The following is a 21486-nucleotide window of genomic DNA, read 5'->3' as shown; positions in this document are numbered from 1 at the left end:
CGTAGTATCACCGTTTTTGCTCATGGTTTTGAATGTGCAGTTTGGTGAAAGGTAGGGGATATCTTTGGTTCCATTGATTAGAATAAATACTTTTGAAGACCATGAAAGGATGAGGTTAGTTCTTGGCTGATCTGTATAAAACCGCAAGCTATGTAGAGCTCACAACCTTCATTTAGCTGGTTAGAGTTTGAAATAAGTGTTGGAGAAAAAGGCCAATTTTTGCTTAACTGATATCCAAATAATTCCACATATTTTCCACCTGGATACTTCAGTCTGCCCACTGCCTGTGGCTTGGGAGCCTTTGGCTCACATTGGTCTGTTTGTGTTTCATTAAGGAGATTTTTCACATTGCTCTATGGCCAGAGCAGCTGTGGTTGTTGTCGTCAGTTTTTCAGAGCGACACGGTGGATGAACTTGCTTCTTATCTTTCTAGTATTTTTAGACACTGCCACAATGAACCAAAGTGTTTATCCAACGTACATTTCTCTTATTAACTCTTCCTCCAAGCAACGTTTACAGAAAGCCCAAACAGCTGCTCTGTTCTGTGCGGGGAACATCCAAAGTGACCAGCCAGCCACCGAGAGCTTAACGTACCCCGAAGAGTGAGTTTCCCTCTGAGTCAGACTTGTAGCAGATGGCTGGGGAAATGAGGCAAGGAAGCCAAGCAGTGTCTCTCTCGAATGGGAGAGGAGCGACTGAGCCATGTGGATTGGACTTGGCTCATTCTGGAGCATTAGGGTTTTTGGCTGAGCTCAACAGCAGATGGGGAGTGACAGTGGGAAGAGGAGCTGCTTGTTAACGTTAACTTAGAGAATGGAATTTCCCCTCCAAGCAATTTAACCCCTTTATTTAAGCAGATACAAGCTTTCTGCTTAGGACCGTACAGTAATGGCCAACGGAAGGAACCTTTAAAAATCCCAACAACTCTGCTGTTTGTATAACATGGCTGCTTACTGACTCTGAACTCCATTAAAACAGTGTCTCATAACATCTGGGCTTCTATAGCGTATAAAAATGTTTCCATTCTGGCAGCAGATTTTATGGAGATGTAATAATACACTTTTTGCAAAAATAATTCTATTTTCAGATTCTGTTTCTTACCAATGAACTTAGCATGGCCAGGTGTGGAGGAGATGCAGTGGGGAGCTTGTGGAAGTAAATGACCCCCTGCCAGCTCCCCTGCTGCCCTCCATTCGGTCAATTTGCTGATAGTTCCCAAACTCACCATAACCTGTGTGTATGTGCACGTAATTCAGATTTCTGTCCTCCCTCTACTGCGACTGGATCCATTCTCCCGGCAGCATGTCTCCATTACGTGTAAACAATCTGACTATTCCTAAAGGAAAAAAATTAATCTTACTCTTTTTCTCTCCCTCTTCTAGGTTATCTTTTGCCTTTGGGGTTCCAGCTAAATTACATGCTTCCCCAAGCCTGTTAGAGACTTGGCTTATTAGAAGAAACCTGTAGCTGGTCCAGATACTTAAACTGTACCCTGAGGGAGGGATACGAACAGATGGATAAGAGAATTCAGAGGGATTAGTAAAACCCTTTGAAGACTGTTCTTCCCACTACATTCTTCTCCCAGTTTTGTTTTCGTGCCATCTCAGCACATCTTGTGCTGGTTGATGTTCCTGGGACTGACGTTCATTGCTCAACAGCTTGTCTGTGTTTAGCCAGAATTTTCATCTCAAGAACTTGGAAAGACGGTCTCTTTCCTAGCATCAGAAATTTATAGATCGTGGACAGACAGCCATGGCCTCTAGATGAACATTATGTTGGGTAAAAGGCAGATGAAATATGGAAAGTATGGCACTCTGCAGTGCCAGCTTCCAATTTTTGATCTTAGTGATGAAAACTCTTGCGTAGTTTGGTACCAGTCTGCTGTCGAGGCAGTACTAAGGGTGTGGTATCATGGTATATTTAAATTTGATCCAATTCTGAATTGCTTCTACATAATGCAGTCTGCTTTACACCCCCACCCCATGCTTAACACTCAGTACTTCCTTCTCCCAGCAGACAAACGTGTGATAAGCTACTCCTCTTTTTGGTCTAAAAGGGGAAAAAAAAGACTGTAAAATTTCTCATATACTTGCATTAAGTTAAATTATCAGCAGTCTTTCAGGTGATTGTGATTTTTTTTTTCATTTGACTGTTCTTTCCTTCTCTACTGGAGTGCAAATAATGCTTAGGGTGTCTTTTGCCAGGAGATCCTGAAAATGGAGAATGTGCCCCATGTGTGGTTGGAGATAGTATTTGAGATGAAGATGAAAAGAAACAGCTGATTTTGCAGGGATAGCTCACAGCCATTAACACTGACAGCACCATCCTCGTGTGCATCTCATCAACAACATTGTTTTCGTATCCACATGCTGTGCTGCTAGCCCTGTTACACGTGCACTGCCATAGATCTCCCGCAGTCCCGTAGTAGGTAGGGAATGACAATTTTGTAGTGCCTGTCTACATCGGGGGGCTACAACAGGATTTTACTTTGATTCATGGCTTTCATTACACTGTGTTCCTGTTACCAACATGTGAGGCTTTGTCTAGTTCTAGGAATTTCTCAGCATGTTACCAGCCTGTTTGCACACTGAAAGAACAGTTACTCCAGGATTTTGAGGCTCATGTCTTTTATTCCTTCTCTTGACAAGTAAAGCTGTTGTGCATCTGCTGTCAGTAGATGAACAGAGCGGACCAGTGGATCTGTCTCTTTTCTTTCTAGATGGAGAAAGATGAGACTGTGAGCGACTCCTCTCCACACATAGCCAATATTGGACGCTTGGTAGAGGTAAGTGTTGTGAAGCTATCACAGCTTGAGCCTGCTGCAGGTTTTCACCTGCATATTTGGTCCTATGCCAAAGAACTCTGCTGTATGCTCACTTTTGTCTTGACAAATTATTTATATTGTACCAAGTCTAATGGTGTGAATGTTGCTCAGTGTTTAATGGCTCGGCATTCCTCTTAGCATTGTCTTCCAGCAGTTTGTAGATATAGAAAAGCTACTCTGCACTGCTCAATACAGCAGTAATTGAGAAGTAATTTGAGAAGAGAAGACTGGGAGGGGATCTGATTAATTTTTACAAGTATCTTAAGTGTGAGAGACAGAGGGATTTGACCAACCTATTTTCAGTGGTTTGTGAGGACAGGACAAGGGGCAACAGCCACAAAATGGAGCCCAGGAAGTTCTGCACCAACATGCGAAAGAACTTCTTCACGGTGAGGGTGACGGAGCACTGGGACAGGCTGCCCAGGGAGGCTGTGGGGTCTCCTTCTCTGGAGATACTCAGATGCCTACCTGGGCAGCCTGCTCTAGGGAACCTGCTTTGGCAGGGGGCTTGGACCCGAGGGTCTCTTTGAGGTCCCTTCCAACCCCTGCAATTCTGTAATTCTGTGATCTTCTTGTGAAACAAATGGTCCTTTCTTGAGAACTGCCTACCAAACCCTCTTGTTCATTTGTACAGTCATTTTGGGGCAGAATTATTTGAAGTCTGGTTGTATTTTTCAGAACTGTCCCTTTAACTTAGATGTTCAGCGTGTATCAAGTGCTCATTAAATCCACTGGAATTACTTTTGTTAGTGCTCAATTTTACGGAACCTGTTGGTCCTGTATGCTCAGCACAGTGAGTCTGAAAGATGGGATTGTGTTAGAAAGGTTTTGGTGTAGCACTAGTTTGCTGTCATTACACTATCACCTATGAAGATGTTTGGATTTCTTTGATTCTCAGAACCACTTTGCTAAGAGAGGAGGAAATTCTGAACTGAATTAGACAATAATACATTTTTAAAGGTACTGGGAAATGAAAGAAAGGCAGATACTTTTTTTTTTTTTTTTTGATCCTTTTTTCTAAGTTTTTGGCCTGAGTAAAAGCGACCTAAGAAAAGAGAGAAGCTGTTTATTTGGAAGTTCTTTCTCTAAACTGTTTCGAAAAACAGTTTTAATGAATTGGTTACCAGCTTAAAAATTCAGAGAAACCTTAAGTACAAAACTGTTGCTCTGTCAACTGTGCTAAGTGACTGACTTGCCACTTGCAGCCTATTCAGTGCCAGGAAATTATTGAGGAAAGCTGAGGTGGAACACACTTGCCTTTTCTGCAGATCAATGCAGAAAAGTTGATAGGTGGACAGAAACTGCCCTCTTGTGGTCCAGAGCATACATCCTGTGTGTGTAGCCTAGAGTAATATTAGGAGAGGACAGGAATAGAGCTACGGCTTTTTATCTTGAAGACCAGGGTCATACTATCTGCTGTGAGGATTAATTCGTTTACAGCATGAATCGTGCTGTAGCAAGTCTTGTATGTCAGGATGAATACTTAAGATATAAAAAAGAGTAAATGCAACTGTCCTGAAAACAGCTGCAACGACTAAAGACTCGTTTCTTTTTTCCTAGGACATGGAGAACAAAATCAGAAGTACACTGAATGAGATTTATTTTGGAAAAACAAAGGACATTGTTAATGGGCTGAGGTAAGGAGCTCTCTAGCTGACCATTGGAACCCCTTTGCCTCCCTGCCATTCCCCTGTAGTGCCTGCAGCACTGTCCCCAGCTTAGCAGTGGTCTGCTTTCTCGCTGGAACTCCCCTTGCCTTCACAAAATCTTTTCATGTCCCTAGTTATTCACCTCACTGTGCTGTGGAAACATTATTTGTTGTGTGGTGTTTAGGGACCTTGTAACTACAGGAATTTGAAGTGATGTTTAAATCCTTTGTTCCCTCACCAGGCAGAAAATAGCCCAATTAGCAACATTTGTACTTCAGAATTCTTTTTAATTAGGAGTTTTATTTTTCACAGTTCTGAAAGTTGTACTTAAATTCTGACTTCTTTCTAATATTTTTAAAAACAGCCACTTGGTCCCAGAATTAAGTCGTGACATTAATGGCTTGTGGTGCTTAGGATTTGTTTTAAATTCTGTCTTTCTCTCAAGCGCTGCTGGTCAAGATATAGTGTAGATTAAGTGAATGAGCCCTCTGTGCCTTTTTGTAGGGAAACTACTGTACTTCCCACCCCTGCTCATGTCTGGTCAGGAATTTTGTATAGAAATCCCAAGCTGGTAGTTCTGCTTGTAGAGAAAAGCACAGAACTGCGATGCCAAATAATTTTATTTTAAACTGCAGATAGAGCTCCCCTGCACAGTGGGACAATGTAGAATAAACAAGTGGAGCACTTATGCATGCTGCTGTTCTGTCTTGTACAGAAATATGAAAAAAAAAGTCAATAACTTTTCCTTCAGATGATAGAATAATGGTGCTAATTAAATATCTGTGCTGCCTTCTTAACAGCATGGGCAGACGGAGTCAACAACATCTTGACAAAGCAGCTGCTCTTTTTTTTTTTTTCCAAATCCGAGCTTTCATAACAGGTCTCTTTTCATTTGTGGTGTGCAGGGGTTTTGACAGGAAGCATTTAATGACATTAAAAGGAAATACGTAATGCAGTCTTTTTGCCTTGTGAACATTGCCTTAAGTTTTGGTAATTGAATCTATTTCCTATGTCTCCCCATTGCTCAGTTTGAGTTATGTTATTTTGCGCATCGGGGAGACGACCTGCTCAGAACCGGTAACACATACAGCATCTGGCCTTGGCTTTTCCTCTAGCCTTTTTCCTGTTTCTTCTAACTGTGTATTTACACTTATTCTTCCTAAGTGTGCTTCCAGTGGTTTCCAAAATACCAGCTCTGTGTTACATAGTTCTTCTGACTGTTCTTTTCCCTGTTTACTTCCCTCGTTTCCAAACTGCTCTCTGTAGATCTATTGATGCTATTCCTGACAACCAAAAGTATAAGCAGTTGCAGAGGGAACTTTCTCAAGTGTTGACCCAGCGCCAGATCTACATCCAGCCTGATAACTAAACCAATCCAGGTACCCCCTGCCTGTGAGGTGTGACAACCAGCACTAAACCAGGACTCACCCAGCCGAGACCTCTGCATGATAACTGAGGCCAGAACTAACCCCTAACTCCTGCAGACTGATAAATGACATCTGATCCATGTTTCACCCAAGGGTTACTTCTTAATAGAGCCAACTAAACGTTGTCATTTGACTTGACATGTTACTTTACTCCATTTGAAGTAGCACGCTCTGAAATGTGTCAGGACTTACCACTTCACACTCTAGCTTGGGAGCAAGAAAGGAGCACATGGTCATTTACCCAAAGTGGTGTTAGCTTGGATTTGCTCTATCCATAAGCCCCAGGACCCTGTGCCTTGTGCACCACCACTTTTTTTGCAGCTGTAGTACACCACCTCAGTGAAGAACTTCTCTGTAATCTTGAATTCCTCCTTGCAAAAAGACTTGAAGTCTTGAAACTCTCAGTTTGGGGAGAAAAAAGAAAAATCTATGGCTGTGGTACTTCTGAGAGTTCTGAGAAAACGTGAGCTTCCCCCACATCACCTATTGCCTGGTGTACCTTGAATTTTCTCGGAGCTTGAAAATCCAGGCCCTCTCGAGCTCTGCTGAAACATTTCTAGCTTCCACTTGCTTGTGCTCTGCACAGCCTCTGAAGGGATTTGTTCATATGCTCTCATTTGCTCTGGAGCTCTGAATGTCTAGGACGCACAGCAGTGACTAACCCTGAGCCAGTTTAACCTTCCACTCCAATTCATAATGAGTTACAGATGTTGTCTTAAACACATTAAGCTGACGAAGGGGAATATGCACTGTTTGTTGATAGTGGCTGAGAACCACTTCTTTAGCCTGTGACAAATGCAAATATAAAATGTATATATTTTTATTAAAGCAGCGGAAGTCTCCAGAGACAAGAGAATGGAAATACTGTTATAAAAATGTTAGGAAAATAACTGACACAAAGAGCAGCCTTGTTTACTGGAGACAGCATCCAGGCAAAATGAGGTAGCTTTGAGTACAGAAGAGGGTGTGAAATATGGCTTATGTGGGGAGAAATCCTCCCAAACTACATCTAACCACTTCTGTGTTAGCAACTCCTGAAAAGTCTAGTATTACTATTCTATTAATGATCATATTTAAAAGGTTTTTTTTCTTTATATTGGAAGCCTTTTACTGTATCATTGGAAAGCAAGGTTCTTCCCCAGCTATCCAACAGGGCAGTGAGCCGAGATGACTTTGACTTATTTTTTTTTTCCTCTATAACCAAACGTTTAGCTGAAAGAAAGCCCTGCAGTGATCTTGCTGACGGTTTCTCTGTTCTCCTATGGTTGCTTTGGTTTGTTAATTACTATAGGTAAGGTATAAATTGGAAAAGCAAATTCAAGAAGAAACTCTGGGTGATTTTCTCACTGGTGAATGTGCCGGAGAGACATTTTGATGTGGCAGCTCTACCCTGGGTGATCAGTCTGCAAAAAAGCGCAGGAGCTCTGACAGCTGGGCCCTTTTCCTGTTTGTTGGTAGAGGCTGGACTTCTCTACCTTCCTGGCGTGGTCCTTCTGAGAGTGAGAGCGCTAACCTCTTTTGCTGATGGTATACTGGGATTTTTCCAATCTGTAACATTTAAAAAAAAAAAAAAAAAAGGAATCTCCCTCCAGCAACTGGAGGCTGAGTGGAACTTCTGGGGAAACGTCTCTTTTGGTGCAGTCCTTGCTAGACTTAACTTTGCTGTCATATAATCACTGAAGTGTTCACTTTGCCTTCTGTTTTCTGTATTAAAACAGGCGAATTGTTTTATTTCCTCTAAGCCTGGGTTGAGGTGCTTCTGCTATTGTCTCTCATGCCAGAAGAACTGTTAAAAACACCTCCTTTTGAATGCGTTGCCTCTGACTTGTGTTTTTACTTCTTCCCCACAGGTCTGTGCAGACTTTTGCAGACAAATCAAAACAAGAAGCTCTTAAAAACGACCTGGTGGAGGCTTTAAAGAGAAAGCAGCAAAGTTAAAATACTCTTCATGCTAACAAGACATGCCATGCACTCGTTAGATTCCTTTCTTAGAAAACTCATTCCCCTGACCTTTTCTGTTACGTCACGTCACAGTTTGCATTCAATACTATTCATGCAACGCCATCTTCTCCCCATGAATAAAGCTGTACAAACTTTTTCAGTCTCTGAGGCCTACTTTGCACCCCATTTTACTATTGAGACCTTAGGCTATGTTTCTGTAGAAGTCCATGTATTTTTTTCTCTCTTCCACCCTCCCCCATTTATATGCATACACACGGATCATTGTTTGTCTTTTCCTCCCCACCCCTCCTGCCTTTTGTTACATTGGTGTAAAAAATGTAAAACAAAAATTTATTAAATACTGTGGTGTGTGAAAGAGGAAGAACTGGAAAAAAAATCTATTCCACGTATGTTTGGGGGCTGGGCACAGGGCATGGCTGGTGGGAGGGAGGTAAGAGAGGGTGTTCCTTGGTGTTGTACTATACTGACTAAACCAGATTTGCAAGGAGACATTGATTAGGAGACCTGCTGAGAGTTCTGCTCTTCTATAGCCTGGTTCCAAGGCGCTTTTCTGTCAATTTTTATGGAATGCAAAAGGAGTTTTTGTTTTGATTTTTTTTTGTAAAGCTTAAATTGAATCTACATCTGATACTTGAGCCTCCATACTAAAAAATAAAAAATAATTATAAAAATAAAATTAAAAAAAAAAAAATCCCAGGAAGCAGTGTGTGCAGTTGGTGTCCTCCTTATTTCTCTTTCCCTCCTGCTGCATTACGTGGGGTTCTCTAACTGAAATGCTGTGAACTCTTTCCTTTGTAACAACTGGAAGCAATCATGCTGTCTGGAGGTAGGCGTGTACTGGAGAACAAAGGCGTGCGATGAACTCCTCAGTTATCCAAACAGCTGCTGCAGTGTATAGCCATAGAAAGAAAATAAAGCTCCCCCCCCCGCATACATATCAGCTGAAACTTGCTTGTTCTAAGCAGGATTTGCTGTACCACAGGATTTGCTCTTTGCACAGGCAGCGGTGGGCAGCTGTTACTTTTGCCATAACTTTCTCAGTGCTGGGATTGGGGTGGAAGTTGGGATCCCATTGCGTGCTGGGACTGGCGCTGCAGGCATCCAGCAAACATGGAACAGATGTATTTAGGGAAGGATTAGGGAGGCTTTGTGTGTGGTGGAAAAATTTGGGAGGGTGCCTGTTTGCACTTCTGTGGGCAGAGGGGCAAGTTTCAGCAGTGCTTGGCAATTTTAGGTGAAAGGTTCTATCTGCTGATGTTCCCAAAAAGCTACCTCTGTGCATAGTCTCTATGTAATTCGTGAACCTCATGCCCACACCCCTTCTGCTAAAACCTGTGGTTGGAGGCAGGCATCGTGCATGGTGTCAGGTTTGCTGCCTGCTCGGCTGTGTGCTTTGATCACGGTGCTGGTGAGTGGGGAACGCGAGCACCTGTACGCAACCTCGGGAAGGAGCCTCTGGCTGAACCCCTGTGAACACAAGTTGAGCCCGTTGGCATTAATATTGATTAACTTGCTCTAATTTTCCTTTCCTAATATGACCTATTTTAGCATCCAGACATCTGCAGGTGATTACGGACCTGTGCTTTATCATTTCCCTGGGGCCTCTGCTATGGCTCATCTGGGAGCCAGACTTGAGGGAAGGAGCACGCAGATGCTTGCCTCAAAGCCAGGAGCCCTGAGGAGCACATGTTGAGGTCCTGCTGCTGTTGCCTCTTGGTTCTGCTGTACGGAGAAGGTTTTTTTGAAGTTGGAGATAAGCCTGTGGGAACTCTTGAAGCTTGAAAAATAGCATCCTAACCCAGGGTGGGGGAAACGTGCAGTTCTCTGCTGTTTCCAGTTGCAGCAGGCACATGTGTGTGCTGCTTTGGGGGAGTTTGTTTTCCTTCTCCAGAGCCATCTCTGCACACAAGCCGTAAATGAAGCAGGGTCTGATCCCGGATGAATTAAGCATAGAGGTTTGTGCAGGTACAAACAGCCTGATGGCCGCTGTGCCCTTTTCACAAACCTGTTCGAGCTGCAGGGAGGCGCAAGTGCGCCATCAGTAGTTTATTCTCTCCCTGTTCTCACAGCACCTTACAGCTTGGGTACCTCCAGCTTCAGTTTGGCTTCTGTAATCCCAAGCCTGCTACTACGTTACGTACCCACTTTTTTTTTGGTTTTGTGTCCATGCCTTTTTTAACACTCACCTCTTCACAAAATGTGGAAGTGGGGAGGGTCTTCTGAGAACACGGCTGCGTTATAATCTCCGAGGGATAACCTCAGCCAGAGCCTTTCAGGTCTCTGCACTGTGACTCTCCATACACCACCACCTGGATGGTTGCCAGCACAGAAACTCAGGCTGCCAAATGCAGAGCTGTGTTTGCCTACTCCCATCATCCCCAAAACAGTAAATCAATGCCACATTTACCTGTGCTCTGGATGCACTTTGGGAACAAATTAAATTTTTATATATATTATTTTAACCTCCTTACGCAGCATTTTTTTCTGGCTTTAAGACAAACTTTGCTAACCAGCACGTGGCTGTTACCCAGCAAGGGACCAGCAGACACAGCCCTTCGTTTCTACAATGAATGTGTGCCAAACCCAAGCCCATCCCTTGTCAACATGGTAAATTCACCTCCTAAGAAAACAACTGTGCCATCTCCCAGCTTCAGGGCATGAGCTAGCAAAAGTGAGCTGCATATAAAAAAGAAAAAAAAATAATCTTCCTTTACCAAAACCAAGCCTCAGGGTCTTCAGCTGTAATGAATGGGTATTGAAATCTAACACAGCTGTGCATCTTCATGGTTTGCCTTAAGTTGCCTTGGCCAAACCCAAATTGTTCCCTTGCAATTCCTAGAAAAAGAAGGCAGAGCAAACGCTGCTGGATGGAGAACTAGGAAGAGGCAAACAGCCCCAGCTCCTGCAAGCCCAGAAGGGAAAACTGCGAATGAAGGGAGTGAGAAAACTCACCTGCTCTGCCCAGAAAGGTCAAGGAGTCTGAAAAACATTTTGCTTTCGGAGAACAAATGGGTAAGCCCCAAACACAAGCCATTTTGGTTTTTAACCAACATGCTGTTGCAGTCTGCAAGGCTTTTGGTAGTTTCAGTTCCCGTTTCACGTAGGATCCAGGCTGAACTGTGCAGACTGGGAGCTGTGGCTTGGCCGGCTCAGGGGCGTGCAGAGGGAGCAGGAAGAGCGCATGGTGGGGGCAGGAGCGCGACTTCCTCGGGGAGGACAAGGAAGGATGAGCATCACGGGGCTTGCTGAGGCGAGTTAATGATAAACGCTAGCGAAAAAAAGGCAGAAAGCAGGGTTGCTGCACGGGTAGGCAGCTGGGAAGTGCTGGATATTAGGAAAACTGGAGATGTAAGAAAGGGAAATAAAAACCAGCTAATTGATAGGAGGACAAACTGTGCCAGTTTTCCTTTAAAGGCCCTGCAGTAATGCTGGAGTGCCTGGCCTGTGCATGGGCTGAGACAGCCACCTGGTGGCTATGGAACTGGGGCAAGTGGAAAGGCAGCACCTTGCAGCATTGCTGGGTTTCCTGCAGCCACCGCCTTGTTCCCACAGCATGACTTTGCACATCCGAGCACACAGCCAGGGAGAGCTCCCAGGTCCACGATGCTTCACCTCCTCCCCACCTCCCTGTGAAGGCGCCAGGTAACTGCAGCCTCTCTTCTCATCTTGCCTTGTCAGGAGGAAGGACCATCTTCCCCCAAAAGCCCATACAAATAAAATGTAGGTGAGGTGAAAGGTGAAAAGTCCAAGCATTTCAGAGAACTAATGAGAACAATTAGGAGGCAGGAACTAAGAGATGAACCAACACAATAAAAACAAAGGAGGCACGTGGGGCAAGGACTTGTTTATAGAAATCAGAGCCATGCTAATTAAAATACCTGTGTGTGAACCGAAATACTTTGGTTGCCCTGCACCTTCCCTTTGTTCCAGATGGGTTCCAGTCACTGCCCCGCCTTCCAGAAGTTCAGGGGCAGGGACGTGAGACCCACCCACCCCCCAGAGGCGTGCGGTGCTGGCAGCTGTGGCGGGTCAGTCATCTCTGTGCCCTCCCCGCAGCTCCTTTGGCTCTCGTCATCGCTTCTGCCCACAGCGTGCAAGCTCCACATCACCGCTGAGGTACAGAAAGCAGAAGTGACTGAGGTCAGCTGCGGAGCTCAGAGCAGGGAAGAGTGACCTGCTGAGGTAGCGAAAGTTCTTCTGTTTATCCCGGTAGTATCATTGGTATCTATGTGGCATGAGGTCTCTCAGCAGCATCCTGTGCCACCTGCGTAGGCATACATGTTTTAGCAGCACAAATCACTCGCTGGCTCGCACCCTCTTCTCTCAAGTGCCACCCAGAGAAGAGGACAGGATTGAGAGGCAGGTTTGCCCGGCTTCAAGGCCAGCTTCCTCACCAGTACCTTGCTGCTCTGGCGCTGGGCCGCGCTCCTTTGTCAGCTGTCCAAGCCGTTGCCCTGCCCGCCGAGAAGAGCATCTCTCTCTTCACCTGTACCTGACTGCCCTCCGCGGTAAGCAAGGAACTGGAAAGAGATCTGAGAAGACGTTAAGGCTCATCACAGGAATGCATGGAGCTACGACCAGCCCCAAAAAGCTGTTTGCACCACAAGAGGAAGCACGGGGAGGCCTTGATGTGGGTAAAGGACAATGAGCTGAATTGCAAATTGGTCTGAAGCACTCTGCTGTTGCAATGCTGAATTAGTCACCAGAACACAAGGGAGGAAAGGACAGCCTAAAAGCACCACCACCACCCGCTTCTGCCCAATCCTGGAAAAGCCGTGTGTCACCATCCCGAAGAAAACCACGGGAGGAGAAAGGATACGACCACGTCCAGGGAGAGGACGCCCAGGCTGCCGATGAGCCAGGGCAGGTGGTGCAGGACATAGTCCCCTTCACCTTGCCCCGGCTCGGGGTTCTTCAGCAGCACGCTGGCACCATACAGCAAGTTCCCCAGCATCACCAGGGCGAAGAGGGAGTAGGAGACGCCAGCAGTGGATTTCCTCTGGTACTGGAAGGAGAGGCCATGTTACATGGGGACGGGGAGAGGAGCTTGGGTGCAGCTCCGAAATCTCCCCACCGCAGTGGCATTAATCACCCTCCCCTGGGAAGAGAGAAGAAGGGTGCTGAGGCACTGCCTTTTAGTTCCCCTTTTGCTTGTAAATGAAGAAGAAAAAAAAACGAAAGACCATGTTGAAAGTATTGCTGCGTTCAAGGGAGGGGAGAAAAGTTAATCAGGCTGCAGAGCGTAAATACAGAAAGATAATCCCTTGTGACATGGTGAGAGGCAGGGGAGCTGCAGACACCAAGCAAAGAGGAACTAAAAACCCCACTGCTCCTTTTGGGCTGAGATCCTGGGGCTCGCTGCATCCTGCCCAGCCCTCACTTACATTGGTGTAGATCTGGGGGAGACGGGAGCAGAGGTACAGCACGGAGGAGACAGAGCCGATGGTGAAGCCGATGATCTCGCTCCTGGTGAAAGGCTGCAAGGCAAAGCAGGCTCTGAGCGAGGCCCCCAGCCCTCGGGGGCTCCCCTTCCTGCCTCCCTGGCCTGAGGAACCGGCTCACCTTGGACTCGGGCTCCTCCAGGCCAGCAGAGAGCAGAGACCTCCCTCTGAAGGCTGTGGAGTCGGAGGCCAGGCCTGGGGCCCTGCCCAGCAAGGGGACGGTCGAGGCCGCTCCCAGGAGGCAGAAGAGGCAGGCCACGTTGATGGGAGCCACGACTGCAGGGAAGCAAGCAGAAAACATTTAGGGCAGGCTCCTCCACCCTGGCAGCCCTTCTGCAGGGTCTGGTGCCCTCAGATGAACACGGGGGAATAAAAACCCATGCTCTCCTATCTTCATCTGCGGCTGCAGAGTCTGTACCAGACAATAGCTCGCATGGGATTCTTATCTCACAGCGATAAGGGCAATTTGTAAGTTATCAGGGAGGAAACTGCTCCTATCTCGGTAGACCCAGAACGGTCAAGTTTTAAAAAAGCCCTGAACTCTTTAGAAATCATCTCCCTGTCTTGAAGCTTTTCATACTCTTAACTCACAGCAGTGCTTGTTCAACTCCCTGCCAGACCCAGCCCTTTTTAAAGGTCTTCAGGATCTTAAAAACCTTTAAATCTGCTGCTCGTCCTGCACAAACTGGCTCCACCATGCCGCCCACCCTGGTAAGGGACAGGGGTAAGACAGGCCGTCTTTATATAGTATTCTGTAAATAAGTTCTCTAGCATTAATATAACTGTATAGTTGATGAGCTATCCATCAACTGGTTTAATAAATTGCTTTAATAAGTTAAATAATGTCCAGGGATTCCTGTTTGTAGTTCACAGGAAGCTGCCACACTAAAAATCAGGTTCTCTTGCCATTTAAGCCTCACAAGACCTGCAGCGCCCTGTTCAGGTTCCCTTCCCCCCTTTTATTCCCTCTGAGCAGGGAAGAAATTCTTCACCATCCTGCCAAGGCTGTCACTACCTGCAAGAAGGGCTGGGACCCCAAAACAGCCAGCAGTGCCACCACAGGCAGAGGATGGTGCCCCTTCTCCTGTGGTTTGGCAGAGCTGGCCGTGGTTTTCAGCCCCAGCACAGTCACCGTGTAACTGCTGGTGCTTTCTGCACTCCCCCGACTCACGAGGGGTTTATTTTCAACCCATGCTCTGTGCACCTCCCCGATGGCTGGCAGGGCCAGCACAGCCCCCAGCCACGCCAGTACTGTTTGCTCTCAGCAAAATGCTGCTTTACAAATAAATGGGTGGCTTTCATGGGTGGCAGGTCATCTGTGACAAAAGCCAGCAATCAACAAGGGGCATCTAACAGACGATATACACCTCTCCAGGGTCCCTCTACCCCCGCATCCTCCCTCAGCCAGGCAGCAGCGACCAAGCAGCTGTAAGCACCATCCCGCCATGCTTCAGCCAAAACTCACATCCTCGGCCCTGGTTCTTAGCTTTGTAGTAGCAGTACAGAGACAGCATGACCAGGTCTGCCAGCACGTAGTACACGGCCGTGTAGACCTGTGGGGAGAGGCGTGAGCTGGTGGTCCCAGGGAAAAGCTTTCCCCAGATCACATCCCTGGGGAAAAGGGAGAGATGTGCAGGCTGGAGGGTACCTGCAGGGGCAGCTGGTTCGCCAAGAAGGAACCGATGAGGTTCAGGAGGTCCCCACCCAGCCATCCCAGTAGGAAGTATATGGAGAGGGCCCGGTCCATGATGCCCGTCTTGCAGGCTTGGTAGAACTGCCTGCAGAGGGGACACAAACCGTCAGCTCCAACCACTTCAACACCACCTGGGACCCACCCCATGCTCTGGGGCTGCTCCCTCCGGGTGTGAAACCCAGCGTTTCTGAGTGGGACAGAAAATCTGGTTCTTTTGAAGGTATTTTGTGGTACTCACGGGAACGACGCGGCGGCAAAGCAGCAGATGGAGACCAGCCCCAGCACCACGCTGGCGATGTCGCGGCCGTCCTGGGCGCACTCGGCGAACACCTCGAGCACCCAGCGGGAGCCGTTGGGGCAATCAGAGCCGTTTCCGCGCCACGAAGCCATGGCGGGCGGCAGCGGGGGTGCTCCTGAGGGGACGCGGGGCGAGAGGTGAGGGATGGAGCCAGGGGAGCTGTGCTGGCAGCGGCACCCTGACTGGTCACAGCATCACAGAACCATCTAGGTTGGAAGAGACCTCCAAGATCACCCAGCCCAACCTCTGACCTAACACTAACCAGTTCTCCACTAAACCATATCACCGAGCTCTACATCTAAACCTCTTTTAAAGACCTCCAGGGATGGTGACTCAACCACTTCTCCGGGCAGCCCATCCCAACGCCCAACAACCCTTTCGGTAAAGAAGTTCTTCCTAAGATCCAACCTAAACCTCCCCTGACACAACTTTAGCCCATTCCCCCTCGTCCTGTCGCCAGGCAGGTGGGAGCACAGCCCAGTGCCGCCTCCCTACAGCCTCCCTTGGGGTGCCCGTGCCACAGGGCAGGATCCCCCCGAGGCAGAAGCTGCCCCCTGCCCCCTCACGGCACCGGCTTTACCTCGCTCGCTGGCGGCGCTCTGCTGCTTTTTTTTTTTCGGCAGGGTGCTTTTTGGGAGAAATCTGCTCCTTTTTAGAAGTTTGTTGTTTGTTTGTTTTCTTTTCTGAGGGGGAAGCTCTGCCGTTTTTATCCGGAGGTTTACCGTTCCTTCCAAACCTCTCACCTGGCGAAAACCTGCCGCTTTCGTCCCCAAACCCCGTTTTTTTTTTGATATATATCTATATATTTTAAAGTTTCTTTCCGCGCAGGCCGGGCTCTGCCTCACAGCCTTCCCCCTTCCCCTCTCTTTCCCCTCCCCTCCCCGGGCGGGGCGAGCAGCGAGCAACAAGGAGGCTCCCCCTGCCCGCGCCTGCCCAGTGCCAGAGGCAGCGATGGCGGCGAGAGGCGCGAGACCCGCTGTGGTGCTGGGCGCCATGGAGCTGGGGCGGCGGGTGGCTCCTGAGGGGAGCGCCCCGCTGCTGAGCGCCTTCGTGCGGCGGGGCCACCGCCTGCTGGACACCGCGTACATGTACGCGGGTGGCGAGTCCGAGCGCATCCTGGGCTCGCTGCTGGCCGCCGGAGAGCACTCGGGTAACGGGCAGGGGGAAGGCGGTGAGGGGGGAGCAGGGGGCTGAGGGGAAGGGGTCATGGCTCGGTGCTGGGGTCGGTCCTCTTTAATATCTTCATCGATGATCTGGATGAGGGCACTGAGTGCACCCTCAGTAAGTTTGCAGATGACACCAAGTTAGGTGCGTGTGTCGATCTGCTCGAGGGTAGGAAAGCTCTGCAGGAGGATCTGGATGGGCTGCACCGATGGGCTGAGGTCAACTGCATGAAGTTCAACAAGGCCAAGTGCCGGGTCCTGCACCTGGGGCGCAATAACCCCAAGCAGAGCTACAGGCTGGGAGAGGAATGGTTGGAGAGCTGCCAGGCAGAGAAGGACCTGGGAGTGATGGTGGATAGTCGGCTGGATATGAGCCAGCAGTGTGCTCAGGTGGCCAAGAAGGCCAACGGCATCCTGGCTTGTATCAGGAACAGTGTGGCCAGCAGGGCTAGGGAGGTGATCGTCCCCCTGTACTCAGCTCTGGTGAGGCTGCACCTCGAGTGCTGTGTTCAGTTTTGGGTCCCTCGCTACAAGAAGGACATGGAGGTGCTTGAGCGGGTGCAGAGAAGGGCGACGAAGCTGGTGAGGGGCCTGGAGAACAAGTCCTACGAGGAGCGGCTGAGGGAGCTGGGCTTGTTCAGCCTGGAGAAGAGGAGGCTCAGGGATGACCTTATTGCTCTCTACAGGTACCTTAAAGGAGGCTGTAGCGAGGTGGGGGTTGGTCTGTTCTCCCACGTGCCTGGTGACAGGATGCGGGGGAATGGGCTGAAGTTGCGCCAGGGGAGTTTTAGGTTGGATGTTAGGAAGAACTTTACTGAAAGGGTTGTTGGGCATTGGAACGGGCTGCCCAGGGAAGTGGTGGAGTCACCATCCCTGGAGGTCTTTAAAAGACGTTTAGATGTAGAGCTTAGGGATATGGTTTAGTGGAGGACTGTTAGTGTTAGGTCAGAGGTTGGACTCGTTGATCTTGAGGTCTCTTCCAACCTAGAAATTCTGTGATTCTGTGATTGTGTGAGGGCGCGACCCCTGGCCCTGAGGGGAAAGGGGCCGTCCACTGGGCGCCCCGAGCCTGTTCCGTTTCCGCAGAGCCCCCACTCATCGTTGCTTGTTTTCTCTCTGCCAGTGGAAGTCGCCACCAAGGCCAACCCGTGGGAAGGGAACACGCTGAAGCCCGAGTGCGTGAGATCACAGCTGGAAGAGTCCCTGCGGAGGCTGCAGAGGACCAGCGTGGAGCTCTTCTACCTCCACTCCCCTGACCACGGCACCCCGGTGGAGGAGACGCTGCGTGCCTGCAATGAGCTGCACAAAGAAGTAAAGTGGGAAGAAGTCCAGTCCTGGACTGTCTCTTGATTCCCTCCCACCACATTTTAAATTGGGATGCTCGCTGCGTTCCTCTGCAGCGTGGGGTTTGCACAGCGGTAGGTGGGGGGAGCAGGGGGAAGCCATACAACTGGCACTTGTGCACATTCACCTAGTTCACATGGTGCACTTTGTTCTCAGGCGTACTTGGAACCGTTAGAACTTGTGAACTTTGTTTTCAGTTGTGTTAACAGATTAGGTTCAGATCAGTTTAGGTAATGGGTGAAGAATTCCTGAACTGTGTTGACCTAATAGTGCCACTGAAATTGGAAGTGTGAGTTCAAAAGGAATGTGAAATAGGGGAAATGTTTTTGTTAGGTCTTATAATTCGTAATCATCTGGAAGAGCTGGACAGGGATGAGCAGAGAACTCTGGGCTATATTTCAGTGACTGTTCCTTTCACCATACATATCTTGCACTGTTTACAAACACACTTTTAAAGCTTGGCTTTGAATACCCTTTTATTCCTTTCCTCTACAGGGGAAGTTTAAAGAACTCGGACTATCAAACTATGCAGCGTGGGAGGTCGCAGAAATCTGCACCATCTGCAAATACAACAACTGGGTGATGCCAACTGTCTACCAGGTGAGGGATGTGGACCTTCCATGGTCCAGCAGATCTTTTGTAGAGGCTGAGACAAATTGAACTGAAAGAATCTGAGGCTTCAGACCAAAACAACACACAGGTGGTTCTGTGTGTCATAACAGCAGACAGCAATGGTCGGTCACCATGAGGCAGGGGCTGGGAGCCCCAAGTCTTAGAGTGGCTCCCAGTGTGCCAGATATAAACACAAAAAGGAAGCTGCTGCAGTTAGGCTGGAAAGTCCTTTTAGGGCGCATTTCAGGACACAGGTGAAGAGCAAGTTGAGTGAGATCACTTCCAAGAAAAAGCTGAGTATGCACTTTTTTTTTCTGGAGTTAATGAGTTGTGTGATGTGAAACTGAAGTAATTTCTGCATTATTGTTTGCAGTCCTGTAAGTCTGTTCCTAGGCAGCTAATGAACTGGTATGACCTGAAGCCACTCCTCTGGATAAGATGATAGTATTGTCTGGGAAGGGTGGGGAAAAGGCTGTTTGAGATCCTTTAATGCATGATTGATAAAGCTGTGATCTATAGAAAGAGGCACTCCCACACCATTTAATGGGAATAGCACTTCTGAGGAGGAATCTTGCTGCTGCAGATGTTTTTTTTTTTTTTTTTTTTTCAGGAATGAGTAAAAAGCTAAATTATTTTCCCAGATTGCATATCTGCTGCAAGTACAGATCCCAAAATGCCCAGTTTTGTTTATGAGCAGAAACTAAAATGAGAAGAAAAGCCTAATGAAGGATAGAAGTGCATTGCTCTGCAAATAAACTGTTGCTGCTGGCTGACAGACCTGGTGTCACCGCTAAATGATACCTGGGTGCCACCTGATAAGCAGATCTAAGTCATGACTTAACCAGCCAGGATTCGTGCTGGGAGGCCTGAAGCCATCCTGTGCACATCACTGCTATCATGAGCTAGTGTTTGAGATTGTTGTCTTCACCTTTGTGCAGGGCATGTACAATGCTACCACTCGCCAGGTGGAAGCTGAGCTGTTCCCTTGCCTGAGACACTTCGGACTGCGGTTCTACGCCTACAACCCCCTGGCTGGTATGAGGAGGGGTGGGCAAGGAGGGGTACTGCGGGGTGGTGTGGGCTGGAGGGGTGTGACCACTGGAAAGGAGAGACAAAAATAGGTATGTGGTCACAGGAATCTGTTAAGGCATCATCCAGGTCAGAGATGCCTGACTGGTCAAGGAGACTTTGAGACAAAAACACGTGGAATGGGGGCTGTAGAAGAGCCAGCTCATCACTAAACATGCTGCTGACCCTTTGCAGGAGGGCTGCTGACTGGAAAGTACAAGTATGAGGATAAAGACACTCGCAAACCCACTGGAAGATTTTTTGGGAATGACTGGGCTCAAGCCTACAGGGACAGGTGTGTCTTGTACCCCTGGAAGAATAGGGAGGTGGGACAGGAGTGGCTACATTGTCAAAAAACAAAACAAAAAATCCCAACCTTACCGTCTGCTGTGAGGAAGCAAAATGACCAAATCCTGTGCAGTGATTCTGTGCAGGTTTGTGTCCTTTCTGGGCTGCTGCAGGGCAGCCTTCATGCTGCTTTTGTTCAGGATTGAGGTAACGGCACTGAGCACCTCGTTTCCTTCTTCTGAACGTGGTTGGGACTGTGGCACATGACAGCTTTTCAAAGTGGTTTTGAAGCTCAGCTTCCCCCTGACTTGCAGGGGTGGATTGTGGAAGACCTTGGGGGCTACAGATAGCTGTACGAGGCTCCCAAAAGCCTTTCATATTCGTTTAGGATATAGATTTATGATTCACAAGGGCAGTAACATTGATTTCTCTTCTTGCAGGTACTGGAAGAAGCAGAATTTTGAAGGAATTGCCCTAGTAGAAAAAGCTCTGAAAGATGCTTATGGTTCCAACCCACCAAGCCTGACTTCTGCTGCTTTGCGTTGGCTGTACAATCACTCCAAACTGCAGGTAAGAGTTTGACCTGGCCATAACCAAGCAGTCTATGCAGCAGTACCTGAATTGGGCAGCTTTTGCAGCACGCAGTGGTTTACTGCATGCCTGTGGACAGTTATCTTTTAATCTAAATATCCTGTGGGTTCATGGTGGTTCAAAATGAAAATTGCTGTGCAGTCTCCGCCCATCAGGATGTAGGGGCAAGTCAGCTGTTGCCCCACAGAATATCGTGTTCATAGGATTGGAAGATTTTAAGTGCCGGTTACTTTGGTCTTGGTTTCCCCACCAGCCAGCTTCCTTGAAGAGATGACTTGGCTTTTCACTGATTAGGAAGTCAGTGTTCATATTCCCCAGAATAGCCCCTGCCACCCCCATAAAGTGGGATTTAGCAGCCTTGAGGGGTAGGCACAATTTGGAGATAGCAACTTGGAGTTCATGCGAGTTTAACTCTATTGCATCAGTTGCATAAACATCCTGGAGTTACTGCGTTATCAGAAACATTTAAGGTTTGGCCTGAAATGGCTCGGGAGGTGAGCTGAGTTTCTAAGAGGAATTGCTTACCCTCAAATTGCTTTACAAGGGTTCTCTGGGAGACGCCGTTATCATCGGGATGTCCAGCTTGGAGCAGCTAGAGCAGAACCTTGACTACAGCGAAGAGGGGCCCCTGCTCCCGCCTGTCGTGGAGGCCTTTGACGCAGCCTGGAACCTGACTGCGCACGACTGCCCCAACTATTTCCGCTAGATTGGGGTAGAGAAAAGAAAGTTGGTGCCATGAGCGGCTCAGCAGGAGGGTGAAGCACAGGTCTCTGGAAGCACAAGAGGTACTTGCCCATGCCGCCCCGCTGATTGACATGGCAGGTTGTGATTTTTCTCGTAGTGATGAAGCTTTGTATGATTCGTGTGCCTGTGCCTACACTACCCCTTCAGCACTCGGTGCGTTGGGCCATGTCCATATACTGTCTCCCCTCCTAGAAGTTTGCCTTTACACAGCACATGCTGTAATTTAAAGATGCAGTTGATAGGAGAAAATAGAGAATGTAACTGGGTGAGGGTCCTAGTGCTGCTTTCAGTTAATAAGGAATCTTAAATAATTATGTGAAAGAATAAAGCATTTTCCTAATCCAGTCCCTGCCTCTTAATTGTGGTGCTTTATCATGGTTGG

General features: G+C 48.0%; 3 protein-coding genes and 1 long non-coding RNA gene across 8 annotated transcripts in view; 3 read left to right on the top strand and 1 right to left on the bottom strand.

Moving 5' to 3' along the window:
• CAPZB (capping actin protein of muscle Z-line subunit beta) overlaps nucleotides 1–7997 on the top strand; it is a gene marked incomplete at its 5' end in the record, with an annotated part of 62355 nt that extends 54358 nt beyond the window's left edge. For 2 of the 3 annotated variants that reach the window (XM_084494846.1, XM_084494844.1), the window contains 4 exons: nucleotides 2720–2785; nucleotides 4385–4461; nucleotides 5740–5852; nucleotides 7751–7997. In XM_084494846.1, coding sequence (XP_084350972.1) covers nucleotides 2720–2785; nucleotides 4385–4461; nucleotides 5740–5842 — 246 coding nt within the window. In that variant the 3' untranslated portion in view covers nucleotides 5843–5852; nucleotides 7751–7997. The remainder of the gene's footprint in view (nucleotides 1–2719; nucleotides 2786–4384; nucleotides 4462–5739; nucleotides 5853–7750) is intronic. The other variant, XM_084494845.1, reaches the window with a different exon arrangement.
• A 2706-nt stretch (nucleotides 7998–10703) lies between these two features.
• LOC311422121 lies at nucleotides 10704–12031 on the top strand. Its single transcript, XR_014685195.1, has 2 exons — nucleotides 10704–10874; nucleotides 11793–12031. It is a non-coding gene; the product is annotated as an uncharacterized lncRNA (long non-coding RNA).
• SLC66A1 (solute carrier family 66 member 1) lies at nucleotides 11692–16159 on the bottom strand. Of its 3 annotated transcripts, none has more exons than XM_084494840.1 (9): nucleotides 15875–16159; nucleotides 15235–15409; nucleotides 14952–15081; nucleotides 14769–14856; nucleotides 13425–13579; nucleotides 13247–13339; nucleotides 12682–12867; nucleotides 12257–12394; nucleotides 11692–12126 (listed from the first exon to the last, which is right to left on the bottom strand). In XM_084494840.1, the coding sequence occupies exons 2-8, from the start codon at nucleotides 15384–15386 to the stop codon at nucleotides 12296–12298; spliced, it is 903 nt and encodes a 300-aa protein (XP_084350966.1). In that variant the 5' UTR covers nucleotides 15387–15409; nucleotides 15875–16159; the 3' UTR covers nucleotides 11692–12126; nucleotides 12257–12295. The 3 variants fall into 3 exon arrangements, with proteins under 3 accessions (XP_084350966.1, XP_084350967.1, XP_084350965.1); XM_084494841.1 differs by having other exon boundaries at nucleotides 12263–12394; nucleotides 15235–15500; nucleotides 15875–15994; XM_084494839.1 differs by having other exon boundaries at nucleotides 11692–12394.
• Nucleotides 16160–16207: 48 nt separating this feature from the next.
• LOC311422119 (aflatoxin B1 aldehyde reductase member 2-like) lies at nucleotides 16208–21448 on the top strand. The gene is made up of 7 exons (XM_084494842.1): nucleotides 16208–16444; nucleotides 17581–17768; nucleotides 18297–18401; nucleotides 19352–19448; nucleotides 19677–19776; nucleotides 20210–20339; nucleotides 20905–21448. Exons 1-7 carry the CDS (start codon nucleotides 16246–16248, stop codon nucleotides 21064–21066), a joined length of 981 nt encoding a protein of 326 aa, XP_084350968.1. The 5' UTR covers nucleotides 16208–16245; the 3' UTR covers nucleotides 21067–21448.
• Nucleotides 21449–21486: the final 38 nt, after the last annotated feature.

The sequence above is a fragment of the Aythya ferina genome, assembly GCF_964211825.1.
Source record: "Aythya ferina genome assembly, chromosome: 21".
NCBI classification, from domain to species: Eukaryota; Metazoa; Chordata; class Aves; order Anseriformes; family Anatidae; genus Aythya; species Aythya ferina.
Note: the sequence above shows the minus strand (reverse complement) of the source record. Positions and strands in the feature narration are given on the sequence as shown.

Excerpts from the sequence above, each read along its gene's own strand:
- LOC311422119 (XM_084494842.1), top strand. The coding sequence starts at position 16,246 with ATGGCGGCGAGAGGCGCGAGACCCGCTGTGGTGCTGGGCGCCATGGAG. Across the intron at positions 19,449-19,676 it reads CGCCTACAACCCCCTGGCTG|GAGGGCTGCTGACTGGAAAG; the intron begins GTATGAGGAGGG and ends GACCCTTTGCAG. Across the intron at positions 20,340-20,904 it reads ACAATCACTCCAAACTGCAG|GGTTCTCTGGGAGACGCCGT; the intron begins GTAAGAGTTTGA and ends TTGCTTTACAAG.
- SLC66A1 (XM_084494839.1), bottom strand. The coding sequence starts at position 15,386 with ATGGCTTCGTGGCGCGGAAACGGCTCTGATTGCCCCAACGGCTCCCGC. Across the intron at positions 15,082-15,234 it reads TTTGCCGCCGCGTCGTTCCC|GCAGTTCTACCAAGCCTGCA; the intron begins GTGAGTACCACA and ends TCCCCTCTGCAG. Across the intron at positions 13,580-14,768 it reads TAAGAACCAGGGCCGAGGAT|TCGTGGCTCCCATCAACGTG; the intron begins GTGAGTTTTGGC and ends GCTTCCCTGCAG.